Source organism: Poeciliopsis prolifica, unplaced genomic scaffold (genome assembly GCF_027474105.1).
Source record: "Poeciliopsis prolifica strain line A6 unplaced genomic scaffold, Auburn_PproV2 SCAFFOLD027, whole genome shotgun sequence".
Lineage (NCBI taxonomy): Eukaryota > Metazoa > Chordata > Actinopteri > Cyprinodontiformes > Poeciliidae > Poeciliopsis > Poeciliopsis prolifica.
Genome location: NW_026562402.1, coordinates 438,448 through 454,095, shown reverse-complemented (window position 1 = coordinate 454,095; position 15,648 = coordinate 438,448). Strand labels below are relative to the sequence as shown.

The window sequence follows — 15,648 nt, the reverse complement described above, 5'->3', positions numbered from 1 at the left end:
ATTGAAGGCACTGACTGAAACATCATGGCACGTCACCGTGTCCATATGTATACTCATCAAAGAAAACACTAACAGTGTATGTGTTTATCTGTGCATACGGCCATTAATGAAAGCACAGAATGCTTATGAAGCCTGAGAGAATGGACACAATTCGACATTTAAAATCAGATTAGTCACATCTATCTAAAACAAATGAAATATCCATCCCAAGGAAAAACGTAGACAAATTTTCACAGAAACATTACTTTATTGATATCTCATGAATATTTTATTACATCAGTTCATTGTCAGCTCTGTTCCACCCAGACATTGCAATGTTGGCATTGTTGGGATATATTCCACTTCAATTATCCTATTATTAGCAATCTGGATGTTGAGCCTTCTGGTGTATCAGGATTCGGCTTTTGACATTTTATCACAGCGTGACAGTTTGAGCTGTGCAGCTCAGAGTCAGGATGGGTTGGCATTGAAGTGTATTTTTGTTGTTGACCTTTTGCCCTCATAAAGAATGTATGTGCCTACAGGGATCAGTGATAGATATTCCATCTTGTTCCTCAGTGGGTAACCTTTTGATTACAAAGGATAAGAGCAAAGACTGTGATGTGGAGTTCCCCGAAACAGAAAGAAAAAAAGATTCACTATAAACCTTCTTAGGTTTATAGTGTCCATCATCCTGTCAGCTCTCATGTTCCTCAAAGCTGCTAGATCATCCCAGCCATCCAGGGAGGGAGGAAGAGTCCCACAGATCCCAGAATACACACCAGTACAAACATCCAGAGAAATATCCTGTCAATGACCATTGCCACGTACTTCCAGTCCTCCTTCACCTGGCAGAAAGGACAAAAAAAAAACACACACACACAAAGGGATAGTTCAAATTTCACACCACACTTTTTCTGTTTAACAGCTGGCAGTTTCCATCTTTGATTGTTCTGTCCTGAACGAATGATACTGTTTTTAAGTAAGAGGCTGCTTCATTCTAAATGTCATTCAATCTTCGCCATGAAATATTCATGGTCAAATTATAGATGTCCTGCTGTTTTATGACTGGCGTCCTGTAGCTGTAGTTCATTGTACTGTGGTATTTCTGCTTTTTCCACTGTCAGGCATCTGTTCTTCCTGTGTCGGATTTCCAGTGCTACAGGATTGGAAGCAGCCTATCGCTGCTACATCACCAGCTGTGTTTTCATTATAAATGTACACAAAAACCTTGTAAATATTCCGTCAAAAAAACAACTTCGCAATTGCTAGGTTTCCATTCCATAAGAAACGCAATTAAAATCCCATGTCAATACATTTGTTGAAGCGTTACGTCATTAAAAAACACGCCTCCTGCCATCCTCCAACCACTTCCTGTCATCTTCTTTATGATTTACACCAGTGGCAACATGGTGTAAATCACTCGTCATGAGACTTGAGTGATGTAAAAAAGTGTTTCCATTGCAGTTTTGCAAAATAAACCAATTTTGAAACGGTCAAAAACACAGTTTTTTCAACATTGACACTTTATTTTTGAAATGTCAAACTGTGCAATTTTATAGTCAATGGAAAGGCAGCTGCTGCATCCTAACTCTAACTACTTTGTGAGGCCCTACATTCTAATAAAAAGTTAAAAATCTATTTCCAATTCTTTACAAATGATATGACAAAACTTTCACTTTTCTTTAAAAATGTTATGCACAGTGCCGTGAAAATGTATAGAGATTGTTGTTTATTTGAATTTTGCAATTTTAAATATTTTATAAAAAACAAATTTCATTAGACAAATATAACCAGAAAATACAAATGAACTTTTAGCATGAAGTTCCATTTTTTTAAAGGAAAAAAGCTTTTCAAACTAACCCTGCTCTGTGTGAAGAAATACTTTAACCCCCAAAACCTGAAAACTAAAGATGGTATCAAGCATTTGTGATAATAGCAACAGGTTCATTTAAATTATTGTGGTGAAGTTTAGAACCACTTTCCTATGGAGTTATATTTTAACTCAGCATCACTGTAGATGTTTTAAGTATGAGTTGCCAGTTAAATGCCATTTCACTTCATCTTAATTGGATTAAAGTGTAGACTTTAAATAGGACACTTAAACTTCAAGTGTGTTTGAGCGAAAATGATGGTTAGATCTTCTCCATCAGGAGGTTTATGCAGAGAGCTGCATTTATGGTTCCATCAACAACAGCAGGTCATTAATTATAGAATAATGCTAAGTATTTTTAGCTTTCTAAATTTAAGTTGTTTTCAGGGAGCAGAAATAAACGTTAAAACCTAACCTCCCCAACTAGCTGCTATTTCATCTGAAATTCATTTTTCTCAGCTGATAACAATAAATAAACTATGACAACTGAAACCAAATTTTCACTTGTTTTGTTGTTTGCGTACAGCTAGCGTCCAGACAGTGTCCTGCAACTTTTAGATGTGCCTCTGCTGCACCACATTTGCATAGAACAATTAGGTCATTAGCAAAGCTCTGGAGAACAAGGAGGAGGTAATTAAGCCATTTCATTCCAGTGTTTTGTACCTGTGGCACATCTAAAAACTGCAGGACAGCGGCCCTTGACTGGAGTTTGACACCCCTGGCCTAAATCAAACAGTAGTGAAAAACTAAGTACACCCCCAAAAACCAAAGATATGTGCAAAAATATTTTTTTCAACGAGGATGTCATTTCTTTTTACAATGACTGTGTAATGAACAAATGTCTAAGAGGTAGCACTATAAAACATTTCTATTTACAGTTTATTTGCTGTAGATGTTACCCCGGTTCTCTCAACTCTCTGCTAAGATACTTTGTTTTTGCTTCTCCTAACTGGCTTCAATCAGAGACTTCTCTACTTCAGGGACGGTACTGACTACTGATAACCAGAGTTGGATGGGAGCTTACAACATTAGAAGTAGACAATATTTCCCAGGAGAGTCTGTCTCTCTAAGAGCTTTGTAATTGCTGTCATTATGGGACTTTGTTAGGTGATCTAAGAATATGTTATTCCTTCAGATATGAAGGTAAGGAATTCAAGCTCAACTTCTGGTGTCTGTCTGCTACTATAAAGGGAGTAGTTCTTGAATCGTCCTCTTGTTGATGATGTTAGCTAAAAAACTTATCATTGAAGAAACCTCCGTCATTTTCAAATTATTTATCTGGCAATATATTGAGTACTTAGTTTCTTTGGTCTGTTTTGCACCAGGCCATCTTATGTCAACATGTAAAAGGCTTTTTAATGCTTGTTATATTACGACTATGTTAGTATTAGACAAGCATAAAAGTTGTGATATATCTATTCTGTACCAGAACATAGTACAGTGATTACAGATTCTTCTGATGTATAGCCTTGTGTCATGAGCTGGATGTACTTTTACAACCCAACTTATAACTCTTCCATAAAAATCAAGCCAAAAAAATAAACTTTTAAGCAGCTATAAAGTCTGAACGAAAGTCTAATCTCACCTTAAAAGTATCCTTATTTTTGTCATCACTACTTCCAAATGAAGTTCTGTGGTTTGTTTTAGAAAATGAATGTACTTAACAAAGTATCCAACATCCTTAATCTGGGGTCAGTTTTAATGAGGTTTTTATGAGTTGTTCTGTCCTCTAATCTGAGTTTTGAGTTTGAATGCCTTCAAAATTAATACTGAAGTTTTAATAGCTTCATAAATTATGAAGCTTTCAACAGTGAGTGTGGACTAATAAGACTTGGAAGTGCTGAGAAAAAGTTAACTTAGAATGAATTCAAATGTGAGGCTTTCCATGAATATTATACAGGAAAATGTGAGATAAATATCAAGAGCCAATGACTAAAAGTAAGCGTAAAAGAAGCTTAATAAATGTGGATGGAGTGCAGGTGTCTATGCATTTATGATAATATGTGGCTAGCTAATTAAAATTTTGTAGATATCATAGGCCACACTAAAAAAGAAACTGAAACAAAGAAAAATCAATGCAAGGACTCACACATTTTCTAAACTGGTGTGTTACTATAAATGACACTTATCAGTTTAGCAAAATGAAACATCTTATTGGAATGTTTAAAATATTATTCATCATTCTTTCAAGAAAAAAATGCTTAGACAGTTAAAGTTAAAGTCTCAGTTAAATTTCATTAAATTTCACCATTGAAATGTTGAAATCTGTTACGATTGCAGTGTTGTTTGCATTGCGATCTATCCAGGAGCCTGATTCATTTCCCTGGTCCATGATTGGCTGTAACCCTGATTGGAGATGATTGGAGATGAGAAATAATGTGGATGTTAGCTTCTATGAAAAGGCTAAAGACGGCTTCCACTGTGTGTTAAGGTTTAGTTATTGCTTGAACTAAATAAATGGGGAGTCCCAAGTGTTCTTGGAGAAGGTCTTGAGGTATTGTGGTCCTGAGCCTCCACAGATACCAGCCATGCTGAGGCTGACCTGCATAAACTGGTTGGGACAAATTATCTGCTGTAGTAAGAAAGGAGAGCTTTGGAGGAAATATAGAAAGGATGCCCTATCCAGAATGTCATTGGTTATGAAATGAAACTTCACTTTAACACTGCAGTTTTCAAGCCAAAACATGACTTTGATTTTGTTAACTTTAATAAAGTATCTCCTTCATATGCTGAAGAAATGATTTTGAAGATGTGTATTATTACATTTTTGTAGCATTAGAAACGAGACACACAGATATGATAATTCAGCAGCAAACACCAGCTTGTCTTTAATTTCTGTTGAAAATGTCTCAGTTGGTTTGCAAGCAGATGGAGGCAGATGTCTTTCACTTTACATTGCAGAGAGGGCATCCTTCCACCTTTCTCAGATCAGTGTACTCAGATATATCTCATCTCTAATGTGGAAGGCAGTGAAGATAACCTTTCACTGTAAACTCACATTTAAGATGTTTGAAGGAGAAAGCTTGTCTTTAAAAGAGAACACTTAATGTCCTCAGTCTAATTTACTTACTGGAGTTCATAGTGTCCAACATTTTTCTATATATTTTGCTTCCAAAAAAGACATATTTTAATAATCTTTTGAAGTGCTCAGTGCTCACTATTATAAGTTTCTAAAGGTTTCTTAGGGCCTTTCTTTCTCTTTGGGTATTGTTTGATCCATTCCACATCCTGTGTGGGGAATATGAGCTCTTCCCTTCCAGTAGAAGGTACAAATCCCAAAAACTAAATTGAACTCTTAAATATTGTTCTCATCTCCATAAACATTTTGAATCAAAGTTTAAAACACATGATAGGTTGCTGGGAGGTTAGCAGAACGTTGGGTTGTGTTGTTTTTAAACTGTGGTGTATGTTGTTCAGGTTTCTAGCTATGTATATGATATGCACAAGGATTTGTGTGTTTGGGCTGCTACTATAATGCAATATACTCCCTGGAGTACATGTCAAATTTCCTCTAGAGGACAAAAAGTCTATTCTATTGTATTCTATTCTACTCTATTCCATTTTCAGTCCACTGACCATTTTCAATTGAATGTTTATTTTGTTTGTTAAGCCACTTCACTTTGAGATATGAGCCTGTAGATATAAAATAAATGTTCAGATGATGTAAAACAGCATCTTGAACAAAGAACCACTTTCTAATGGGATCTTTAACCATTTGTTCTATAGCAGCTTGCCACAAGAACAAATGTTGTTCCAGTTTCTTCAGTTAAATCTATAGAAACTTTACCAACAATTGGATTTCTTAAGGGCAATCAGCTGAAAACTTGACATGAGCACATTCAACTGAAGATAATGGATATCTCACACCCTGAGATGTGGCTTTGCTGGATTTTTTTCTCTGTTTTCTAATAAAAGACTTAAAGACGTTGTTTGTCTGTGGAAGAGGATTTTGTTAGGCCTCACGCGTTTTCATTTGTCCTTCACCTTTCGGCTTTTACAAATTACTTTCCACAAATTATTTTTCACATGCCATGATCAGAACCACATTGAAAAGATCACAAACAAGCCTGACTCTTTGGGATGAAAGGAAAATTGATCAATGGTTTAACATTATTTCTATATGAAATCTAGTCTGGTCACACTTTGTTTACTTGATACACAACTATAAGGTGGGGAACTTATTGCTAAGGTCCCTACCTTAACTATAAGCTGACGTTAACTGCTCTTTGTGCTCCTAAGTGCTTGTTTTATCACCAAGGTTTTTTGAGTTTCTAAAAAAAAAAGTAAATTCTTATAACTTACTGAAAAGTCTGCATCCTCTGCTTTGAGATGGTCTGCGATGTACTGAACTCCCTCTATGGCTCGTTGTATAGCTGGAGAAATCACTGGAATAGGAGTATCCTGTTGGGTACTTGCTTCTTTGGTTGGTGCTCTTGTTGGGGATTTGACCAAGTGCTCCTCAGAGACCATTTTTTTCAGCTGCCTTGGAGACCCCAGTAAGCCATCGTCATGCAGACAGCAGTATTGGAAGCTCTGTGAGCGGCAGAGATGCTCAGATGTCTGTGGAGCCTGATCGTGCTGGTTGCACATTTGCTCCGCGCTTTGGGAACGGCTGATGAGGGACAGAAAACTTGGTTGCTCACTTGACAAGTTGTGAGGCAAAGTCGGAGGCAAAGACAACTGAGATGCGCACATGGTCGCAGAGTTGTGTCCGCGCAGGGAATGCTTTTCTGTGAGGACTGAGTATTTGGCGGAGGCCGAGCTGTGGAAGATGTTGGTGCTGAGTGGATGGTCATTACAGTGGTCTTCCTCTGAGGAAGAAGGTGGAGAAGGTGAGCAAACAAGGATTCTTGGACTGTCGGTTGGAGTTTTTGGGAGCGTGTTGTCTGTCTGCATCATCTGTCTCAGCTTCGTGTCCAGACCAATCCAAAAAGTCTGCGAGTTGTTGGTTGTGGAAATCACGGTCGGGCGGTGCATCATCTCGATGAGCTTCTTGCAGTGCTGCTTTGCTGTTCCTGGTGGACGTTTCATAAAAAGGACTCGAGGAACCAAATCCAAGAAAACTCTGCGCACCCAGTGAGGCATACCATGAGTTTTGGGCGACCGGTGATGCACATTCAACACAAAGACCGTGATTATGATGGAGAGTGTGACAAAGACCATGGTGAACAGCAGGTATTCACCAATCAGGGGGATCACCAGTGACGTGGATGGGATAATCTCTGTGATTAGCAAGAGAAACACGGTTAGGGACAGTAGAACCGAAATACATAAGGTGATCTTCTCTCCACACTGAGATGGCAAATAAAAGACCAGAACAGTCAAACAGGAGATGAGCAGACAGGGGATGATCAGGTTGATGGTGTAGAACAAGGGAAGCCTCCGAATAATGAAGTAGTAAGTGATATCCGCGTAGATCTCCGTACAACACTCGTACTTTTTCGTGTTGTACTTGCCCACTGCATTGACGATGACCCACTCGCCGCTCTCCCAGTAGTCCATCTGGTCCACATCGCTGGCCATGCTGATCAGATCGATCTTTGCTCGGTCGTAGGTCCAGGAGCCAAACTTCATCTTGCAGCTCTGCTGGTCGAAGGGAAAAAATGTAACGTCTATGCTGCATGATGACTTGTAAATGGCTGGAGGCGTCCATTTTATTTGACCATCATAGAACAGGTGGGCTTTGGTGAGGTGAGTCACAGCAAAGTCGCCGTCTGCACTGAAAAAGAGAGGGGCATAAGGGAAAGACGTTTACATCTCTGCCATTATTATAAAATATTGCGTGTGTTGTGCTGACTGTTTCTGGAATATTTGGTTGAAGTGCATTTTGGATTGGTTGAGGTTTTACCAATTCTCAACCACATCTCGGCTGGATTTAAAAAAAAAGTATAATGGAAAGAACTACATTGTTACATTTGAAATTTCATACAATAGGTCCAAATAGTGGCAAAATTATTTATTAGTTTTTATTAATTTAAATAGGATTTGCTGTTATTGTGAATAAAAATTTATTACTGTTCAAGGAACAACATAATATATTGATGTTAGTAATTAAATTACAAATTTAGATATTGGGTTTAAATTTATGTTGTTTGATAACTAGGCGCAAAAACTCATCTAAAGAAAAAAATAAGTTATCAGTAAATAATTCATAAATGTTGTTTTGATGCCAGTTTTGATGACAGAGCTTTGATCTGACAGAGCAGCAGCTGCTCAACTCTCCTTTCTTTAATTATCTCCCTTTAGTTTATTTGGCTAATCTCTTTGTGGACACTAAAGCTTTCTTTTCATTGCAGATTTGCAATCACACACCTGAGCACTGCACACACCCCATCATTTGAGTATCTGAAGAATACATCTGTCAAAGGTTGAAAGCAACAGCTCATCCTACATAAGAGCATTTTATAGTATGAAAAATAAAATAATATGTTGTTGGTCTCCTGGTATTCCAGCCACAGCAAGAAATGCTCTGCATGGTGGATTTTGTTTTTTTATCTTAAAATTGTTTTTCTGTATTTCCATTATAAACAGGAGCAAAATTTTGTCTATATTTTGCTAAAGTCAAAAAACATAATTTTGCAATCGCAGCATCTCCATTAAACAAGAAACACACTTCAAATCAGAAAATTAATAAGTTTGTTCATGCAATCAGCCATTAAAAAACATGTTGCACCATCATTGCCATCCTCCTCCAACCACTTCCTGTTGCCTTCTTCTTGAACAAGATTTGCCAGAGGTAACGTCTTGTTATTGATCATGTGGCTCATATAGTTAAGTATAGTTAAATTACACCACTCACGACAATAAACAACCAATCAGAGCCTCAGGAAGGGTCTTAATGCTGTCACTCAAGCTCATGTACACGCTGCTTAATGTGTTAATGGCACAGAAGTAACTTACTGTTACAATAAAACTGTTTATATGTTGTTATTTGTCGCCATGCTAACTAGAGTTAGAGTTAAGTCGTCAAAATCTGGAAGTCACTTGACGCATGATTTTGAAAATGATGACAGCTAGAGGAGTGGTTCTAGGTTATCTGCTGAAACTGATCCAAACTTGTTGTAAAGGACGATATCAGGTCTCCAGATGATCTCTGACGGGATGCGTATTGACGTGACGTTTTCGTATTCCTCTGGGTTCCAACGGAGTTTGTAGTCATTCCATTCCTGCAGACAAACATCCATTATGTGCATTGCAATTTTATAGTAAAATATATCTGGTTCACTCATAATCTCTTACTTGCTTAACCCACACGTTTGTTGTCATCATCTGGTTCTTCTCATCCTTTTAAAAGAAAGAAAAGTAGTTATTGCAGCTTAAACTTTTTTCATAGATAAATATATCAGTAGTTCCAGAGGTTCATTGTGTAATACACCAAGAAAATAAAAATATCAGCTTCCTGCAGAAGCACCCTGCTACTTTTCTGGCAAACTGCATTCTCCAGCTCTTCCCCAGCAGCCTGAATGACATGGCAGTCAACGAATACTCTCCATGGGAAAAGACAACTTCAGCTGGAGTTGACACTCACAACCAGGCAATTGGAGCAAGCACTGTCAGCTAACCGAATGTCAGAAAAGAGGAGATTTTTCCCTAAACTAAGGCAGGGTGCATAATGTATAAGGTCCTTTAAGCAAACTGTGGACATATACAACTGTGTTGCATGTATAAATGAAAAAAATACACATGAATGTGTTGGAAACTGTGAATGAAGATATTTTGGCAAGACATAATGTGACTGGATATCTGTTTGGATGACAGCTGTGAATATTTACTGCGTGTGTTAGCATTATCTGGCAGCTGGATTTAATTTGGTGGAAACTAACAGAATCTCCTTTGTCGTGGTTTCATTTCCGCTGATAAGTGATCTTTCTCAAAATGTGTTTTACATTTTCGATGATGGTTTGTGCTGGCTGGATAACAATGATTGCAACTGAAAAAATACATTAATGCTGCAAAGGAACATAATGGCAAACCATAAACCCCCCATGCAGTGTGATTTACTGTGGAAGCTAATCTGCTAATTAACTATGGAGCTTTCGAATGCATGTTACCAGTACAATTTAGCTGGTAACATACATATAGTCTAAGATAAAAAAAATACTATAGATGCTGCAGTATACAATTGTTTATCACTTTTTATACATGCCAGCAGAGTTGGAAAGAGTAAATAATGTCGGCAACTTGGGTAAAACTAGTTATTTTTGATTAAAAAAAAAATTTGTACTTAGTACCTCATTTAATTTTTACTTCAGTTACTGTATGATGAGCAAAACAAGGTTCTGCCCATCACAAAGGAATTGAGAACATATTGGTCTCAAACTGTTTTTATTTAAATGAGCACATTTATAAATAAAAAGCAACACAGAGTATTATGTGTATTTTTAATGGACATTAATTTCCGATGTCTCATGTCAGCTGCTGTTTGTTACTCCTTTATAATAGTTTTAAATAACCGGCTCCAAACTAAGCCTGATTTTTTGTTTTCAGGTTTATCAATACAAATTATAATCACAAGTACCTGATAAAATTGACAGTTACATTTGTTGTTAAATGATTAAAGTTGACAATAAATGATAAACCTGTTGCCTTTCTCATCCTTAGAGTTAAATTGTTGTACAGCAAGATGTTTTATTTTTGTCAGAAGTTGAAAATAACTTGAAATAACCTTGATGGGATTTTGTTATTCCTCTGTCTTCCCATCGATGCAACACCATGAGATCTTATTACAATTATTTTTTTTAATAAAACAGAGTAAAAGTTCAGTTTTTGTAAACAACTTAAATGACAAATCAAACAAATTGTAATTGCATCAATATATGTAAATGGAACTTATTACTTCCCACCCTGTATGATAGAAAATATATTTTTTTTCCATTTTGGGAAGTGCTTCTATTTTCTGAATTATCCATACAGGTAGCCCATAGGACAGTAAAATAACAATGTTTTTATTTGTTTTGGTTCACACAATCAGTCTCTGATCATTTTCGTCATAGTACCAACAAGAATTTAAAACTACTTTCTTCCCTGGTCTTTTGTAAAGTCGTTTCTACTGCTAGCGCTGAACATGTGTGTTTGCTTAGTTTTAATTACCCAGAATGCCCTGTTCTGTGGGTGAAAGCCCAGTTGCTTGGAAACTTTAGCTTCAAAGAGGAGCATTGTCCATGGAGATTGAAGGATTTCTCAAACATGCTTGAGAGAATCTAAGAATTACTCTAGGTTTGTTTTTGATTTTGGAATAACATTCTAAAATAATGGAAAGCTCAGAAATGTTGACTTTACATAAAATTGCTTCTTTAACTGTTTTGAAAATGTGGAGTCAGAAAACCATCCAGAAGAACTATAACACAGCTGTTTGGTTTTACTCACCACATCAATTAGCTGAGCAATAGACAAGCCGAAGTGGACCAGCACTGTGTCTGAAGTGTTTTGCACAGGCCGAGAGAGCTTATTATAATGCGCAAACAGATTCTGAAGAAGCCTCTCTTCAGCATGGGCACGAGGTCCAACTTGAGAGTATACTGAAGGAAAAGAAGAAGACATTAAAAATCAATAGGGAAAGCTTTGACTTTCTGCTATACACGTGCAAATTTCTTCCAAGGAGTTTCTGTTTTCATATTTATGCTTGGAATAGATTAATTTTGCATTGATTCAAATGCATATTGCTTTTCCTTTACAACCCATTCATCTTCTGAATTTAGCTGATGCGGCTCCGCTGAAGAACATAGACTGTAATGTGGAAGGAGGTTGACCTCTATTTTACCGTGGCCTGTGGTTACATGAGACAGTATTTGAAGAGGAGACAAAGGAAGGCAGACAGGAAAAGCAAAAGTGGATGGATGAGTGTTTCAGTCAAAAAGTCCCTCTGCCTCCTTGGAAGTTATTTGATTTTTTGTTTATTTGTTTGTTTTTGGTTTTTTGCTGGTCTCTGATATTTCATTATATTTGCCCAAAATATATTTGTTGTCTCGATTTTCTTTTTTTGAACTCATTGTGCAAAAATATCAATTGTACCAGAGCTCAGGGAGATTTTTCTGTCTCTCACAGTTAGTTTAGTAACCTGAAGGAGCAGCAAGGAAAACCTTTTGAAAGTATTCACACTCTTTGATTTTTCCCACATGTTGTATTAAATATGTATCCCACATAAATCAGAGTATTGTTTTTCTCACAATTCCCTTGTAAAAATAAACCTTAACAAATATGTTAAAAGCCAGTGTTTTTAAACATTTAGCCATGACAGCTGTTCTTGAGAGTTTTTTTTTTGTCTTTTTTTGTTTTGTTTTGTTTTACAATTTTGTAGTTAATGTAAATGCAATTAGTGTGTCTCTGTTAACTGTTCTTAGGAGCGTGGGACTGAGAAGCAGTTCGTACGACAAGCTCAGCGGTTCCACCAGGTGTTTGCTAACTGCACTCAGGTTTGTTTTTGATAACAATATGACAAAAAGTTGATTTCACATAATAACACCCCATCTCATGTTAAAGAAAAATAGACTTTGATCCATTTTAAGCAAAAGAGGAAGTGGGAAAAAAAACGAACTTGAAACAGTTTGGGAGTGTGAATACTTTCAAGATGTATTTTAGCAGGTGTGTTTGAACATCATGAACGTAGACATTTGTATTAACTCATGTTTCCAGACTGGTGATACAGGTGTTTCCATCACTGTGACTCACTCACATCTGCTGTCCACTCAATCAAAACTGATTGACTGTCCTTTGGCTGGCTGAAGACTGGCTTCTGCCATTTTGAAAGGATTTGGATCAATACCTTATTAAACTGATATGTCTTTTTACCTACGCCCCTCCACAACAACCCAACCCTGAGTCTGACAAGTTCAGACGCCTGATAACCTTGAAATGTTTGTGATTGTTCTGATGGAAAACTGATGTTGTTGTTTTTGTTTTTCTTATGCGTGTGCGCTGATGTATTTATTAAAGAAGTGATGTTCCAGATGACTCCAAAGCTGCCTTGCTGCTAATGGAATTGTATGGGAGAGCTCCTGTATTGACAGTGTGTATGTGACTGATCAAGATTTATTTGCTGTGACATTCTGCAAATTTGAGCTCTCTCTGATCACTGTGGCACCCTGCAGCAAAACAGGATATATTACTTCAAGGTTAGGCAAATGCGTATTATTTAATAAAGCTCCAGTGATAGTTAAAAACTGTAGAAAATACATTTTGTGTTATTAAGATTGTGCTTTTGTCGGAGATTATGAATCATATTGGGAGTTTAGCCTTCAGCGCTAAAATTCTTACTCACTTAATGAATAGCTGGACTGTGAAAAGATGACTTGAATTAGAAGAAGATTGAAAGAAAGGTTGAATTTTATTTTTCAGAAAGACAAGTCCCCCTGTTGCCTTTTTGATACATATAAATGTTCTTTCTACAGTTAACCAGGGACAAAAATACATAGACAACATTTATATTCACATAAAAACATTTAATACTTGAAAACCTCTCTAAAAACGCTTTTAATTTTCTATTTTATTGGTTCAAACACCAAATATACCTTAATATACATTAGTACACAGTGGAAACCATCTTAGGGCTAAAGTCTTCTTTACTTCTACTCTTAGCTCTACATCCAATCAGCACTAAGAAAACAAATGCTGGTCCTGGATTGGTTGCTTTGCAAAAGCCAGCCAACAACATCAAGTAACACTATGTTCAGGTGTTTCAGCTTCCTAAGTTTGAGCTAAAAGAAAATTCACAAGAATGTGGGTTTTTGGAGAATTATTGGGAGTCACATTCAGAGGAAAAATCTGCACACAGGTTAATCTATGAATACTGAATTGTTTATTAGTCGGGATTCACGGTCAAGAAAAATGAAATACAAGCAGTGTTTGTTTGCTGATTAATAGCAACTTATAAACAATCAGCAACTGGATTGCTTTCTCTGTTGAGGCATTTCATTTTTAAGATTGTCATCTAAACTCAATAAGTATATTTTGTCGGTAATGAAAGTATGTTACTTTATCACTTTAACACTAATAATGATAAAGTAGCAAAGTGACGTACTACGATTCAATACAATTTAAAACACAGTGATATGATTAAACACAATGCGAAGTATTATGATCATTGACTGCTCTTATTTTAGTTTTCTATTTTTGTATTTGGATCACTTCTGAATTCATTTAAAATGTCTTGCCATATAGGGTTAATTTCTCCGTGCTCATTTATGTCAGAAAGGTCTTGCTGTACAGGTTCAACTCATTAAGTCCTGTATGTTAGTTCATCCTTTGCTAGTGTTAGTGAATTTCCCTCTTGCTTTGTAGTTTCCCTTGTGCCTATCTAAGTATTGTATAGTACAATAGTAATTAGTCTCCTCTCCCAGCTGTTCGACATTCCTCTGATTAGCTCACCTGGCTCCAGGTAAAAAGCCACTCATTGTGTAAGCTAAAAACACAATGAGTGACAATATAATTCTGATACAATTCTGATACAATGTGATATAAAGCTGTCTATCATGGTTATTTGAAGCAATGAAACACAATCCAACATTTAATATGATACAATATAAAATGAATGTCTGTTATTACATGATACTATGACATACAAACTGGTTCAGTGTGATACACGATATGATACGAAGTGATATGTGATACAATACTGTATGATGTAACTCCCTGACACAATACAATATATGATTTGTTACGATATACGTGATATGACTGTATATAATTTGACACAGAATAAAGCAATTTGATGCATTATACTGTGTCAAAATAACAAAATTAATGTAATGACATATATAATAAACCAAAAGTGATTTACTATGATACAGAACAATATGATGTTCTGTATCATATCATATGATGGTAGGTAATGTGATGTGATCTGATGTATGATATAATATAATGTGATATAATGCACTGATACAATACAATTTGATACTCTGTGATGTGGCAATGAAATATGAGACACCAGGATATCATGTGATGTAATACGATATGGTTTGGTGTAATTATCATATGGAAGGAAACAGGATGTGATAACTGGGTTGCAATAAAATACATTATGGCATATTTTGTACTATGTGACATAATTACAAAATATAACAACAAAACAGAAAGCCATATGTTATGACGTGATGCAATATAAAGATTCATTGTTGAGCACCTTTCACTCTGCCGCTCTTGTTATTTGTTTGTTTTTCTGTCCATATATTTTTGGACAGGAATCTACATTACCAGAAGAAATCAGGGATAATACAGCTGAGGAAATGAAATAGCTTACCTCTTGGAGTTGCAGCAACAAAAACCAAGCACAGGCAGGTGTATATTTTCATTGTGGATCCAGCAGTTTCCAGCCGTGTCCCTGAACTTTCCTCTTAACTTCTACTTTCAGACCCGGAGAGAAATCTGTGTGAGTGTGTCAGTGTGTGAGTGTCCAGTTATCCTCAGGGCTCCATCTGTCCATCGCTGCAGCTGCTTGTTGGGTTTTATAGATGTATATATAAAGACATATATTTACAGCTGATCAAATGACCAGAGTCATGAAAATAGCCTCTCTGAAGCTAACTCTGAAAAGTCTCTCCTCATTCTTCTGGAGTCCTTCATCCAAGTGTAGCTCTGTCTACATCATTCCCTCCCTCACTTCTCATCTCTCCGCCTCCTCACCTTGTCCCCCTCCCCCTGTCGCTCTCCCTCTCTCTCAGAGAAAAACACCTCTTCTCCATCCATCCCTTGCCTTCTCTTTTTCTTTTCTTTTTTTCCTCTTCTTTGCTTTTTTTCCATCCAGTGGCTGTCTTGCGACAGCCACAGGATGGTGTGAAAGTGAGGAAAACCAAACTCAA

The 15,648-nt window shown here is 36.7% G+C and overlaps 1 protein-coding gene across 1 annotated transcript; it reads right to left on the bottom strand.

Moving 5' to 3' along the window:
- Positions 1-242: 242 nt before the first annotated feature.
- On the bottom strand, positions 243-15,426 carry chrna4b (cholinergic receptor, nicotinic, alpha 4b). The gene is made up of 6 exons (XM_055048596.1): positions 15,090-15,426; positions 11,219-11,370; positions 9,092-9,136; positions 8,909-9,018; positions 6,155-7,571; positions 243-827 (listed from the first exon to the last, which is right to left on the bottom strand). Exons 1-6 carry the CDS (start codon positions 15,139-15,141, stop codon positions 702-704), a joined length of 1,902 nt encoding a protein of 633 aa, XP_054904571.1. The 5' UTR covers positions 15,142-15,426; the 3' UTR covers positions 243-701.
- Positions 15,427-15,648: the final 222 nt, after the last annotated feature.